This window comes from Falco biarmicus, chromosome 2 (genome assembly GCF_023638135.1).
Source record: "Falco biarmicus isolate bFalBia1 chromosome 2, bFalBia1.pri, whole genome shotgun sequence".
NCBI lineage: Eukaryota > Metazoa > Chordata > Aves > Falconiformes > Falconidae > Falco > Falco biarmicus.
The window spans coordinates 8283396-8299546 of record NC_079289.1 but is presented as its reverse complement, the minus strand read 5'-3'; the positions used below and the strand labels follow the sequence as shown (position 1 = coordinate 8299546).

Genomic DNA, 16151 nt, shown 5'->3' with positions numbered 1-16151 from the left:
GGTGAATACAAGCCTCTCTTAAGCAATATAGCAAAACATTGTGGTGGTCTGTAAGAGCTGTGTTAACAGAACATGAAGCTTTAAAAACCAGTAACAATTCATAAAAATCTATAAATAAAAGAAGAGGATGTATGAAAGGATAAAGAAACCACAAGTTTACTCTGACAAACAATAGTTCTATCTATTTGTGATCTAATAACTGAAATCCTAATAATGCATCAAAAACATAAATATAAGACAGGAATTCCACCAAAGTTAAGTTACACAAACATTTTTCACTTTTCCACAGAGCAACACGAAGCCACTGAAATGGCAGTTGACTTCTTTCTGCCCTTTGCATGCTCATTCTGGAAGAAACGATTGCCTAAGGTGCAAACACAACACATTATAGTGAGTGAATTTATCTGAAATTAAGTTCACTATTCTGCTAGGATATAGGCGGGGATGGACACTTGAGGAGTACTTACAGGCCTGAGTGGCTCAAATTAAAAAAGCAAAGCAAAGAAATGTCAGAGATCAATCCTATCTTCTGGATTTTTTATGAAGATGATAAACAAGCTAGACAAAACAGCTTAAGTAATGTTGAACAAGTAAACGACCTGACTACACTGACTACACTAGGTTGCCAAAATAGTGATCTCCTTCTTGAAGATACACAGCTGCATCTTCAGAATGAAATCAGTCATTGACAAATAGGTAGCTAGAAGTCTGTTCGTATGCTATTTTGCTCACCAATACCTGACAGAATCTCACTGCAGAATAACCGCTGTTATATTTAGAAAGAGTTTATAACCTAGTCTGACTTTCTAAAGAACAAGAAGAGAGGATGCTAACTTGATTTCTGGATATTATTTCCCAATATTTAAAAGCAAATATAATCAAGTCCCAAACCTTCTAGTTGAAAAACAGCATTTTCATGTAGCAACATTAAATCTTGTTGAAAGACACCATTAATTTACACATGATAATCAAATTCTTACCTTCAGGGCAAAATGAACAAGCTTCTGCAAGACTAAAACAAATAATACTCTGTCCTGCCTCTTCCTCCAAAACAATGTCTTAATTGTAACAATTGTGCATGGTGATATTTTTCCCTGACATGATCTCATTGCAAATTGCTAAATCTGATTTCAGTTACTGCTTTCAATTCATTTAACATAGTTTATGTTAAGAATAATCAGTAAAAACCCAGACGAAGTTGCAAGTGTGTGCAGGAAAGTTTGGTACCTCTCAAAAGTGTTTTGTTGCTTCCACACCCCCTCACTGCCCCCCATTAGATGAGCTGGCTTCCTTTAAGAAGTGTTACACAATAAGAAAAGTTGCACTGATGTTCTGAGCTTGACTGCACAATCCTGATGCCTTGGCCCAGAATGAACTTGACTGCACAATTTCTAAATGCCTAACTCCAAAATGAATTTGACATAATGGAAATAAGAAGAGCCTCCAGCTTATACAGATGTCTGTCTCTTCTGCATGCTGTGGCAAAAAGCAGTTAGAAAGCTTACAAAGAGAAGTGCTGCAATGGAAGATTATAGTTTAAAACTACAGACAAAACTGAACTGAAATGGAGAAAAAGATTAAACTATAGTTCACAGTAATTATAGTAATTGCCTTTGCATTCATTAACTCAAAGTAGAGCATGATCTACTTCATTAAATACTGAATCATAATCTAAATGAAAGATTTATAGTTTGGATAGATCGAACTCTTCTAAAATTGGAAGAGTTATAGTCCCTTTAAAGTATCTGAATAGCCCATATTAGCACAAATTGGTTCAATTCTGAACAGTGCCACTTAAAGACTTATTACAGTCCAGTTGTCTTCTGTTGGAATGCTTGAGCATGATTCCTATGTAGGTCATTCAAATAGAGGCTAGCAGAATAATCTGTTTTATTTAGCCATTTATTTATTTCAGCTACCTTATTTTGTGTTTCTACGGTGATTACATGAACACTTGGAATGTCTTGTTGAATTGCAAAGGTAAGGAAAACAACACCCCTTCTCTGAGGAGGAAGCATAAAGGATTTAATTTCATTTCTTGTTTGCATTATCACTGACATAGCACAGTGTTTTTACACAACTAATTAAATGGTGAAGAAAAGGCACTTTTTTACCGTGGAAGAAACAATACAGCAGATTTTTCAAGTTGTGGCTGAATTCTTTTGTTTGTTAAACGCATAAAAGAAGAGCTTTTGGTGTCTGGAAAAGCAAACAGAAGTCTGAGTAGAGACAACTCTTTACATCCAGAATTGCCATTGTTTGCATTTGGAGAAGATACAAGGAACCCTATTTATCTGCCTTAATTTTGCACATCAACTTAAGTATTCTCAATCACATTAACAAGAGATAAGAGGAAAGCTGAGCCACTTCTCCAGCAGCCCTGCTTAGTGATTAGAAATAGAATGCATAGCATCAACCCTTAGGTGATGGAAGCACAGTCTTCCAGCAAGGCAGGGAAAATCGGGAAAACACACATTAGGGTTGATCTGCCCTGAACATACACCTGAGGAAGACTTTCCTCACAAGCAGGTGGCATAAACTTTCCACCCAGCTGCCCCCACAACGGTGACAACCGATGCAGTGTCCGGGAAAACATACGAGAATTCTAAGAAACTCATGCATGTCAGCTAAGCACAGCCCTGGAGCAGCAACATCTGGGGATGGACAGGCCACCCCTTAGCAGAGCCCAGCCCACGGCGGCGCTCGGGGCGGCAGCTCCGGGGGCGCGGCGGCAGGGGGCGCTCAGCACCACGGACAGCGCCGCCTCAGCACCACGGACAGAGCCGGCAGCCGGCGGGGCGCTGCTGGGAGGTGCTGTGCAGCCCTCGCCTTGCTGGTGAGGAAAAGGTTTAGCAACAGAGAGAAAGGAGAAACGCACATGGGGGAAAGAGTCTTCACTCTCCAGCTTAGCTTCTGTTACATTTTGAGGCTCACTCCATTGCTTTTCTCTCTGTTCTCACTTCTAATGTTTTCTGCGCCTACATTTCCCTTCAGTTAAAACTGCTTCATTCAGCATATACAAGCACTGTGGTTGACTCGTCTTGAACTCCACTGAAAACCTATCGTGTCATGCCTGCTTTCTCCATGCCCAGCATCTTCCTTCTCTCTTTTTACGGGCCAGCAATTTCACTGACCTTTTCAATTTTCCATGTCTAGCTACCTCAGAGTTATAACTTTTGCCTCTAGTAAGCTGGTCTTTATGCTCTGATGAGTTAGGCATTCCAGAGACAAACTCTCCTCTCTGGAAAACAAGAACCACTGGGGGGTACAAGTTATATCATTTAGTATGCATTTTTCTGCCAGGAAGTTTAAGGAGACAGCTAAACCAGCTGAAAGAGGTATCAGAGCATTACATCTCTGAAGCAGGAAGATAATTAATATTATATTATTGAATATATACATGCTGCCTTTTAAAGTAGGAATCAACAAACTTTATGACTCACCAGACCACATGAATCATTCCAAATGGTACCTGTTAAGCCTATAACCATAGGCAAAGGCTTATTTTTTAATCCAAACCATACAGAAATTCTTCTGGTAGATCTACTTCCTATGTGAGTGTAGGTTTTGTGAATGATGCCAGATTGGCTAACTTTGAGACTGAAATAATTTCACTGAAGAGTTCGCTTCAGTGACAGCTTAAGAGCCATTTCCTCTCAGTTCCATCAGAATTCCTTAAAATTTGCTTAAATCAGGTTTGAAATAAATGACAGCTTTTGAAAAGGACACATAGGCTCACTGGAGGCTAAATGGACATGAAACTTATTTCATCCAGGTCACTAAATAGCTAACAGCTCATTCAATTACCAGCCTGGACTGGATGTGATCCAGCACCTATGAGGTGTTCAATGGCATTTTGTTTCATTGCTAAACAATGAAGTCTAGACAGAGGAACACGTATTCTTTTCATATTAAGACAATTGGTATTGACAATGAAAAATATCATATACGAGTACCATGCTAGTTAATAACACTGACCAATATTTATTAAATTTGTTAAAATGGAGTGCTCTTAAATTCAAATCTAGTTGCTGCTTTTTTACCTTCCCTCCTCCTGCATCATCACTCAAAGACCTTTATATTTCCACCACTACCTAATCTCAAGAATCTCACTGCAGTGTCATCTTTTCAAGCCTTCACACATTCCCTCTCCTTTGCAGTTCCTGCTGTCTTCCTACTCCAAACTGATAAAATATCAAATTGTTCTTCTTTCTTCCTACAGCTTTTACTTTACACATTACTGTTACTTCCATTCACTTTACTGCCTTTCTGAAATAATCCTCTTTCTCCATAATTCTGTTTTCAGCATTTGGATTTCCCTGTCTTCTGCTTTCATCCTGGGTCATTGAGACATCCCCCTATTAGTACCATTTATTCCTTATACCTTGGTTTCCACACAGTTCTAAAAGGTATTTTTACTTTCAGCATATCGAAATAGCTAAACTATAATTGATCAGTTCTGCTCATAATGCTGCAGGGTTCTTGTTCCACATTTGAATTTAAAAGGCTAGTATAAGCAGAAATAATTATTGAAGTTCTCCTGCTTCTGAAATGAAGTAAGGGTTCCCATTTTAACAAGTGCCTTATAACTCAAAGATGATAAGAACCTAATTCCAGTTGAAGCCAATAAACGATAGGTACTCAGGAACTGAATTAAAAAGGTAAAACAGTTTTAGAGGCTGCTTAGAGACAGAAGGGCATTGGTGATTTCTCTGACTCCAAGCACTTAGTCATGCATTTAAAAACTGAAATCTTTGCCTTGAACTCTACTTGATAGGTTTTTCCATATTTTCATATCCATAAACTATGGCAATGAGGCCTGTGAGAGGTGAGATGGCCATTGGCTTGTGTCATGGCAAATCTGTACTGAATTAAATCCACTGACCATGAGGCGGTGTATGAATGGTTGAATGGTAGTTGTCTAACTGGAATCTCCAGCTCATGAAGTAAGTGTTCAGTGCTCACATTTTGTATTAAAGCTACCTGAATCACAACATTCATAGTTCGTTTACGGCTCTGCAGATAAGGATTATGCGACACAGACACTTTGAATAGATGATGCTTCATGCTCTTAAATAAAGCATGTTTTTTAAAACCAATGGAAAGGAAATAGTGCTTGTATTCTGTAAGGGTTTTTGCTTTTGTTATTGTCCTGGTGGCTTGCTTGTTCAGATAAAGGGCATATCTATCTTGTTTTTTTTCCAAAGGATCTCCACAAACTCCACCAACAAATTATTGCAGAGATCCCTTAAATATCTTATTTAATGGATGGCCAATTCCTATTATTTTGCAGCTCATGTGATACGATAATTTTTTTAATCACTCAGGAACACAAAACATACTGGGCAGTAGAGCAGAATGATGCCTGGAGTCTAGTCTGTTTAAGTACAAGGCAAAAGTCCAGCCTGGGGCAAATCTCAGAATGAATAAAGCTCAGGGATGTAGCCATTTTGTCTAGTGGTTGCAGTTTGGCTTTCAAAATTGTTTTTAGTTTCTCTTCATTTTGAGTCTGACAGTAAGGCTATACTGAGGGGTGTAAAGCTCACTCCAAATCTTGGATGTGACATAATTCCATTTGTCAGTCTTGAAACAAAATTTGCTAAGTCAGAATGTTTGAACTGAATGTGAACTCCTCCTTAAACTATTAGGAGCTGAAGAGCAAATGATCTGGCACCAGATCATTTCTACTCATTGAGGAAATCGTAAAATAAATGTTTTAGAGACAACTGATGATCTCATTACAGTAAAAAAACTACACAGCCTCTAGTCTAGGCCAATACACTAGCTTTGCATGACATATAACTGACAGGTCTGATAGCTAATGCTGCTTGGCAAAAAGAGACATACCTTATTCATGAGAATTGTTAGTATAATTTATTAGGTTCTGATCATGTTCTTGGAAATGTCACAGTTAATTTAGGCAGCAGTCACTGCATCAAGGCTATTGCAACATATGTTATAGACTGCAGAAAGATGGGGGGTGGAGGCAAGAGAGAGAGAAATCCAGCTGGAAGATAGATTCCTCAATAAATAAAAGACAAAAAGAAGTCTACAGTCACCAAGGTACAGAGTATTCAAGCCTATGCAGGTGGTAAATTTTTCCCTAGAATCTCCATTAAGCTTGTATTTTAGAAAGTCAAGTATTTTATTTTGAAGTCCCAAAGTGACAAGTCTAGAAGATTCTATGGCAATAGAACCCAGTTACCCTGACTACAAAACAAGTGCATCATGTTTTGAGGCTGAACATGTCGAAGTTCAACTTCCAGCCATCAGATCATGTATATTTATCAACAACATTGAAAAACAGTTTGCTACCAGCTCTCATCTCCAAGGTTAAGTATTTCCAGATGGCAGTGTTTACATTGACACAGTTCATACTTCATTGAAGTGTTTTTTTTATGGTCAAGGAGGATGCTAGGGCTTTCCTGACATAAGTTCTAAACTCCAAGGCTTCATGGAGGGGAAAAAATATCTAACTTTTTTAAATTATTATTATTTCTTTATTTACGTATATATATTATATTTCTATATATTTCTATATTTTACATGTATAAAAGAGAGGGTTTTCAAAAGCATAAATTTGCATTTGCACCCAGCTTCTGTTCATTGTGTGCCCAGTTGCCTTCTGTACTTCTAAAAATCTCCTCTTGTACAGGGAGTTGTATGGGTGATTCAGTTTTGTTATGTGAAATGGTTTTGGCTCATCATGATGTACTGGACATATGACTGCATGCATTGTAAAAGGTGAAACTAAGTTTATCTGGAAAGGTGGAGCACCGTGCACCCAGATGATCCCATATAAACATAAATAGGTTGAGCATTCTTAGAGACCTGCTGCCATTTCTAACTTGCCCTCAAATCCCAGAACTTCCCAATGCTGTTGGCAATGTCTGAGCTTGCATTAACTGTTTGCCCCAGATCTTCCCATTAGATCTGTCCATGACATCTTTGCTTTTCTCTGTTTCTATCTTGGTTTTTTTTTTTAGGGAGGTGGGGGGTGGGAATTGTGAACTGTCACTGTGTGAAGATGTTGATAGGTAGCTTACAGGAGCAGCAGGTCTCTGATGATATGACATCTGTTGCTTCTTCTCCAGCCCTGTGGCTGTTGTTCTTTCAGAAAGGAAATTACACTTGACTATTTTTGCAAAATTCATGGGGTTTATCACTCCTTCATCTGTTGTATTCTAAGTATCTGCAATCAATCTGCAAATAAATCGATTATTTCTCCCAGAAGTTTTCACTGAAAATTGGGCAAGCTTCTCTATATTCCCAAATATTCCTTGATTCCTTGAAAAAAAATCTGAATGGTCTGCATTGAACAGTTAAATATATGACAATGAATTTCAGCTGGTTTCTAAGCATCTCATTTGTCTAAATTCTAACTCGGTTTTGCCTTAGTCCAGTTTAAAGACTTCTTTGTTTCTTCATAACTGCCCTAAGTGGACGGTCATGGATCCTTTCTTAAAAAACACAAAACCAAAAAATGCACTAAAAATTCAAACACTCTAGGTCTCACTTTTAAGTAGTCTTTCTTCCAGCTGTTTAGGAAACTAATTTACTGCTTTGTTTTCTATTCTCACCAAATATTTTCTTGCTATCTTTTTTAATTCTTGCTAATAACAGTCCATTTTACTTCTTGCCCTTCTGACTTTGTTCCAAAATTTTACCTAACACTTATACATGTTTAGAACTTGGCTTGTTATAACCACAGTAACTTGACTCAGCTTCCACTTTTTCAATGTTGATCGCTTGAGTTTCATATCATCAAAAGGCTCTGAAGTACCAAGAGCTACCACTTCTGAGTTGTTACTTTCAAACTTGCCCTCTTTTGGATTTTCCACATCCACTGTGAATGCACAGCAGAGGGGCTTTGAAGTTCATGTTACATATTCTTCTGAACTTCCACATTCCTTTCAAGCACAAAATCATAAACGTTGCCACTATACTACGTGGTCCCTCAAGGGCAAGCTGTGTTTCATTCTCCCACTTTTAGGCCATTCTTCCTTACTGGTCAGAATAAAATCTGGAATTATCTGATCCATACTTGCTTTTTCCATATTCCCCACCAAAAAAAAAAAAAAAAAAAAAAAAAAAAGAATGTTTGGTCAGTTTGGATTAAATCTATTTCAATAAAGGGAAATCATGTCAAATCCTTTATAATCAGCGAAAAGAAATTTACACTTTTACATCACAATTGTCATCTGAGCTATCTGAAATGTTTACTTTAGGGCAAGGTAAATTGTACTCCAGAAGTGGCTACATCTTTCTGTTAGCTACAGCGGGAGGCTAAAGGGTTATATGCCCTGTACTTTCCAAAATTAATAAAGCCTGAATTTAGATTAATCCACTATTTGCTCCCGAGGACCTTAATCCACCTGCTCTTGTAGTCAGTGTGATCCTATTAACATATGACAGCACCTGTGCTCTCAGCTCCCTTTCTCTCCAGAGATTGTCTTTTTGCAGATCTCTCACGTATATCATCTACCATGCAGTATTGATCCTTTGGATACGTTTAGCAACACTTTCTCCCTGGATTTTCAGACAAGTTCTACTTCTTTCAAACAGTCCAATCATGTGAACTGATCTACACATTTAAGTCAGTGCACTGATTATATACTGACATTCCGCATATATATAACACACAAGGCTCTATATGTCACTACAAAGTAAGTTCACATAGTTGTGTTTTTCCTACTGGCAAAGTAGGATTAATGTTAAAAATATAAAGGGAATCTTTATGGGCAAGTGCAGATAAAGGCCACAAAAAGCGATAGACTCTTCTATGCCAGAGGACAGCAGTATATCATTCACACAACCCCAGGGAAGTAAGCATCCTAAGGATATGGTCTCTGCAAATTATTTGCCTCTGCAAATAATTCTTGTAACACAAAGGGAGTATCTGTTATAGTCCTAACGCTATTACATAAGACTGACAAACTGATGCTCCATGGAAAAAAATCTCCAGGCCCTATAGAGATGATTCAAACATTTTCTAAGCCAGCTTCAATTTGGAAAAAAAGTAAATATTATATACATGAGAAAGAAAACCAAATGGTATTTGCCATTTTTCTTAGTTTTGTAACTAGGTAACCAAAGGCACTCTTTGCCCTAAGTAGTTTTACTGCTTTCACCATGAGCAAAAAACCTTTTCAAATTAGAAAGCTGAAAGCTTCTCTGCACCAAAGTAAGGGAAATCAATCTGAAGGTCAATTCTAACAGTAGCAAATATAAACCATAGGTATTTGCTAGAAATAAGCACAGAAACCTTACACTCTATCCTGCTCTACACACACACATTTTGGCCTATAAATTGAAGAACATTATATTTTTTCAAATGCATACTTTATTTTTGCTACAGATGTGAGTGAGAGGGTGGGTAGGAGTTGTGTGGGAGGAACTAAGTACAAAGAAGTGTTTAAACTGTTCATAAGGGAAAGCAAACATCTCACAAAAAATGGCATCAGGACGATGCACAAATGCAAGACAAAATCTGATCAATGTAAGAGATCACCTTCCCTCTACAAGGGGTACCCTTGTATAAAAGACCAGAGACAATTCTGAAGTGAGATGCTCAGATACTGACGTTGCAAACTACCCATGTATATGACGTCATGTACCAGTGACAGAAAAGCCCACAGAATATCTCTGGTAACCCTTTCCCAAAGCACACTTATTTGTTTCTCAAAAAACAGCAGGGGAAAAAACGATGCTGTCTTCCCCCATAGACGAATACATTCTGGTACTATGCTGGATCAAGAGGCAAGTCAATCGGAATTAGGTTAACTTAATTCATCTGATTCCGGTTAGATGGGAGGGAAATGGAAGCATTATGAGGAGTACCACCTGCACCTTCACAGTGCAGCCTGTTCTTTTTCTACTCTCTCCTGTTGCTGCTGAGCAATTACCCTTCAGGAAACTTGTTTTATCTCCTGAAGGCAACCTGCAGGATGTGCTGCTTGGGACCAGCCATCTTGCTCCTGAGCAAGCAGTCTCCTTCTTCTCTTGATTTTACTTTTAGGCTACAGCCATGCTTCATCCTGCCATTGCGAACCAGAAGGTTCTAAAGCATTTCTAAAGGAGGATGAAATAAACCTCTTACGGTCCACAATTTTATTTTACTTTTCTTTGTTATGAAGCAAGCACGATGCTAGCTGAAAGAGTGAACATACATTATAAAGGCAAACGCATGAAACGTGAGATTCAGTTTAAGACACCTAAATTTAGACATGCAAGCATGTGGTGAGCGTTTAAGCTTAAAGTCAATGGATAGCCAATCAATATAGGCAATAAAGCTTACAGAGCAATTCAACTTGCTCTACACAACTCACAGTTGGCCAGCTGAATTGTTCCCTAGCCTCCATTGACTTTAATGGCAATCAGACACTCAGCAAGCACATAGATGTCTAAATTTAAGTACCTTAATCTGAGCTTTAGTCTTGTCCAAAGACACAAAATTCAGAAACTTCAAAAGTTAGGATTCAAGCGCTAATACTTGCTGTTACCTCCTTGTGGCTATTAATTCACCTTAATTCTCTCTTTTATATACATTTTTCACTTGTTGCAATCTTATGGAAAATTATAAAACTGAAAAACATCATAAAAATTCAAGGAGCGATGAGCACTAATTGTGCATAAGTTGTACATCTGAATTTTGCTGCTGAACTTGGATGTGTAGACTAACTCTGTGCTTTAGGTACTGCCGACTTGGCACTGAAAGTGCTCTGAAGCATGCAGGTTAAGACACTTACAATCAGTAGGTATGTTTTATCATAATTTTGATTTCAGATTGTAAGGCAAAAAAATCACGGGGTGATTTTACTTTGAACAGGACCACATTCCTCCTCCTGCCTCCCCAGGAATTTCTCCTAAAAATGACAATGTGTTCCCTATGAACCTTCTTCCTAAACTAGTAAGATTTGTAGCGCTTTCTGCCAGCAAGGGTGTACGCACAATGTGTGGCCGTTTTATGTGTATGGTTCTCGGAAATCATTTCCACCATTGCAGGTGGTTGTAACTCAGCCACGCTGGGTTCCCATTGCTGTTTTAATCGGCAGTATATCCCTTGGCATAGGAAGTGGAATTGTAAACTGCAAGAATGGCATCAAGCAACATTACGTCTTATTTTTATTGGAGACTGCATTTTCCTTAACAGGTGGAGAACTTGGGGTTAGATCAGAGTTCCAGCAGCCTCTAAGTCTAGACTTCTCACATGATTCTAAACATATCAGTTGACATACTGGCACCTCATTTACACTGCTCTGAAATTGAAATAATACTTTCATTGATTTTCCGAGCTGTTTCATTTGGGTTATACGCTTCAGAGACAGAAGTTAACCTGTGTGCACACAGCCCCTAGCAAATCAAGTCTTGATGGCAATTAGTATTCAAAATGTTACTTGAGAATATTTACATTATACTTAAAAAGAGGACAGTACTACAGGGAGGGAGATGTTCTGCTACAGCTATGAACATACACTGGTGATGTATGCATTATAACATTTTAAAAACCTTCAGAAGTGAGAAGGAAAAAGTTTAATTTGGTGGTAATTCACAAGAGCGTAATGAATTATAGCAAGAAGAAACGAACATTAAAAAAAATTCCTACCACTTAGGGGGAAACCCCAGCTTATTATGAATGTAACCCTATAACCCTTTTTTTTGCTGTTTGAAATGTTTTTTACCATTCGAAACAACATTTTCTGTTATTCTTCCATTTGCCTTCAAGGTTCAGCTAGGATTCGTTTTGTCTTTCTGCACAGAAGCACTGGGAATATCAACTTGCTTTCTGAGTCAAGTTTTAAACATTTTGAGTCAATTAAGTGAAAACAGAAAAATACACCTATCGCTGCTCTTCCCAAGGTTTTAGCCAGGCAGATCGCAGTCATTACCGATCCTGTGGTGCCATCTGGTGGCATTTTGGAAAAATAAATCCAAATTTTACTCTTCCATGGGGCCGAGGTTGATGCATAACCTTTCATAAGTCTCGTCCCTGGACTGTCGGCTTGGATCCTTCTCAACCATCTAAGAGCAGCCAGACAGAAAGAGGGGCTGAGGGGTTATGGGATTTTTCCAAGCCGTGTGAGCTGACTTTGAGACTACGTACACAGTCAGCGTGTCACCCAAAGGTGACACATATTCCTAGCTCTGTTGGGTCTCGCTCACGGATTTACAGTCTGTTTAAGGTATTTTTATAGGCACCTTCCCAAAGATGAGCTACACACCTCTCAAGCAGCCAACAATTTGCCATGTTTACAGCACAAGCATAAATTAGGAAATTTTTTTTCCTAATAATTTCTTAATAAATTAGGAAATGCTGTGATCCTCCTTGTCCCCATGGGAGACTGAGACTAAGAAAAAATACAGCACCTTGCCGAGGGTCATGAAGGATACTGCCTACATCAGAGAGTTAAATCCAGATCTCCAAAGTTTAAATCCCTTACTAGGCTTCCTGTCTGAAAGAAATTTAAGCAAGCCTGAGTTAATTAGAAATACTAGCTTTGAGGGTACTATTTATTCTTGCTAAATCAGATTTGTCATGTTTTGAGAAACAAATGGGGAAACTATTTCTGTAGGGAACTAAATGTTTCTGAGGGACGAGGCAAAAAGAATAAACAGAGAGAAACAGACCTACTTTGTGCAGCCCTTATAAAATTGAGGTGTCTGGGACCCTTCACCAGGCAACGGTCTAAGATTAATCAGCTCTAAAATCAGCCTGTGCATTAAATCTGTTTAACTTGAGTACGGAAAAATGGTTTCATAATAGTTATTTGTGACTAAATAAGTAAGCAGTGCCTGACTTGGTGATAGCCTGGGGATATGCAGGCAGTCTAATTTAGTAATAATTTCCATCCCTCTCTGCTCAATGAACAAATAAACTACTCTTGCATGACAAGTAAATGCTGCAGCAACATTGGTAACTTTAATTAGAACATATGGAGGACATTGCTATGAAACAGACAATAATCAGAGTTAAAAATTCAACTGTGGCAGTATCGTGCAGTGCTAAACATACCCCTGCTTAAAAATAAAGGATAATAGACTTTTATATTTGTATCTGAGCTTCTAGATTTCTGCATACAATGTACTGTGAAAGGCTTTGATCTCTGACTTCTCTTTCAGTCTGTCCTATTTTGCCACATCTAGCCAAAGAAAAATAAATTGTATAATTGCCCTGAAGAATTTGCCTTTTCTATTATTTGGGTTTCTTGCCTGTGTTCTTCTTGGCACAAGCCTTTGACTTCCTTGTGTCTTCAAGTTGATAACCCTATAAGAGTCTATTTTGGTTTTCTTGCAGTTTCCTACAGACTCAGGGATCTGTTTAAGGCATCTAAACATCTTCTACTTGCCCTTTCTCAGTTTTTCTTAAAGCATTTTCAAGGAACAGGTCTGGATAAAATATACTAGTAATGATCCTCACAGCTTCAGGATACTGCATAGCTTCGGTACTAACTCACCAGATTTTCCATGTATCGCAAAGGATCTCCAGCCAGCTTTTCACACCAAAACTTTGACAGGTGGAAGGTAAATTCACTTTTCATACAATAGGCCAGTGGCCAAGACACTCCCCAGCAATGCAGGAAAACCAGTTCTAGCTTCCTCATGGATTTAAACATTGACCAGGCAAGTGCCCCATAACCATGCCACAAACTGCCCAGGCTAAAGCCACCTTCCACCCCAGTGCTAACCAAAGTGCAGCCAAGGATGCACGATTCACAGGGACAGAAGGCACCTCAGCAGGAGTGAGTGTGACACTGCAGCCCAGTGGGTCCATCACCAATCTGGGACAAATAATTCCTGTGTTTCATTTCTTTGCCTTAAGGCTATTTACGCACTTTGTATGAAACAGCAACTGTATCAATCTGGGCTACTTTCTTTTTTCTGTAAGGCAGCATAATGTGAATGGGTATTTAACTGCATTTTCAAGGCTTGCTTTGTCTTTCAAAATCCTTTACACTCAGATTGTTTCAGTCAGATGTTCAATTACTTGACAGAGCCTCAAACATAAATGCTCTGTGTTTTAAACGCATGCTACCAATACATACATGAAAGAAAAATTAAAAAGATGATTTTTGAGACGAAGTATGCAAAATATAACCTTAGGCGACAAAGCCTTTTATCCTGTAAAATTTGAAAACTTATTTCAGAGCGATCATCAAATTCATTAGAGGCACAGAGATAATTAACATAACCTAATTAATCTCCTTCCCGTATCGGGCCATTTGCTCAGCTGTTTAGTGCACACTAGGTGGCACCCCGAGCCCGGATGATTTCATCACACTGCTTTTCTCCTCAAAGCTAAGCTGAAATTGGGAAATATCTTTGGACTCGGCAGCGCATTTTGGGCAAAATGAAACTGGATGATGGGCTAAACTGGGAGATGCTGGGGTCTGCACTGAGTTCAGGTCCCCTCTCTGTGCTGTTGCCATTCTGTAGATAGCATTAAGCAAAGAAAAGTCTCCTTCCAAGCAAAGTGCAAGTAACATCAGTAACAAATGCTATAAAACCCAAGAGCACATAAACAAAATATTCAGTGATAAACTGTTTCTAGCTTGGATTTTACAACCTGGAAACCAAAAAGACAAAAAAGACAAAAATATTGTGTCCCTTGCAATATAGACAACAAATAAGATTAAGCAGTTGGCCAGCAAAGCCCGACACAGATACTTACAGACAAAATTTGATCTCCTCGCTGCAGTTCTCCACTGAGATCGGCCGGCCCGCCTGCTAGGATGAAAGACACGAAAATGCCTTCCCCATCTTCTCCTCCCACAATGTTAAAACCAAGTCCTGTGGAGCCTTTGTGCAGGATGATTTTTCGAGGCTCTCTGTATAGAAACAAAATGATAAAGTTTACCCATTCAAAACTCTTCATGTGTACACATTTTTCAAGGCCTCTTAAGCATACTGTATTTTCCTTAAAACACAATGGCCTGTTATCACCTAAAGAAACCATTTAACAAATCAGATAAATCAGTTTAAATGGAGAACAGATAATGTAGGAATTAATCAGTTTGTGTGTACTGTCTCGTCCCCCCTGCCGCCCCCATGGTTGAATCCAAACACCTCTATTAATTTCAGCCCACTAGAGTAATCTTCACTAAGTGATTGATTTATTAAACTAAATACTAAACCACTGAATATATTTTATAATGTAATTTATAGCAATACTATATATACACGTTGAATCTTTACATGGTACTTCTTTTTATTTTAAGCTCTAGTCTTGCTTTTTAAACAAATTAACAAAGAAAAAAAAATAAAACTCCAAGCAGAGCAACGTCAGGTGTGTTTGATCCTGAGAGATTTGGAGCAAATACCATTTGTACGATCAAGCTCGTAGACCAGAATCTCACCAGTTTGACACTGTCAGAACCTTGCATTTGTAAAAGTACACCGCAGGTTCATTACTTACCCAGACCAAGGGATATCTGCTTACTGGCTTTAAAAGTTGTTTGTTATGATGGAAATAAATAATAACAGCTACATCTCATTTGTACTTTCTATGTATACATTGGAAATATGCCCCAAAGGATGTAAACATAGTAACATGCGTTTTAGTGATGGGAAAAGTAATGTCCAGGAGGAGAAGACTTTCCTAAGCAATCAGGGTAGCAACCTTGAGAAAGTGTCATGGATATTCTGCTTCCCAGTCTCTATATATGGGGCCTCAGCTCTGCCTCTCCCTTGGATACACAAGCACACACAATATATACATACATTCCCCCGATATTTGTGGTTACTTACCCCATTTCAAATCCCTGTAACAATTTATTTTTCAGAAAAAATGTAAATACTGTTATATTAATTTGGATGTGTAAATCTTAAGCCCAGCCCCGCAGATACTCACAAACACATACCAGGACATTCTAATTCTCAATTTTCACAAACAGAGGTTACCAGCAAAGTGACAATTGTAAACACAAACATACAGAAAGATTCTCCAGAATGCTCCCTGAAAAAAAGACCCCATATTCCTGTGTACTATATACCAGTTCTACATCATATGAATGGCTTTTTAATTGCCATTTTGTTTTTAAAGAAAAGAAGAAAAAGCAGAGAGAGAAGTGATTAATTGAGGAATGTCTTCTTTGATGCAAGTTGTCTTACAGTTATATACGTGGAGACTTAATCATTACAGAATAATTCCAAAA

General features: G+C 38.4%; 1 protein-coding gene across 21 annotated transcripts in view; it reads right to left on the bottom strand.

The window, feature by feature from the left end:
• Positions 1 to 16151, bottom strand: part of DLG2 (discs large MAGUK scaffold protein 2) — a 1040391-nt gene that overhangs the window by 219607 nt on the left and 804633 nt on the right. For all 21 annotated transcript variants that reach the window (XM_056327218.1, XM_056327222.1, XM_056327223.1 and 18 more), the window contains one exon: positions 14669 to 14825. In XM_056327218.1, coding sequence (XP_056183193.1) covers positions 14669 to 14825 — 157 coding nt within the window. The remainder of the gene's footprint in view (positions 1 to 14668; positions 14826 to 16151) is intronic.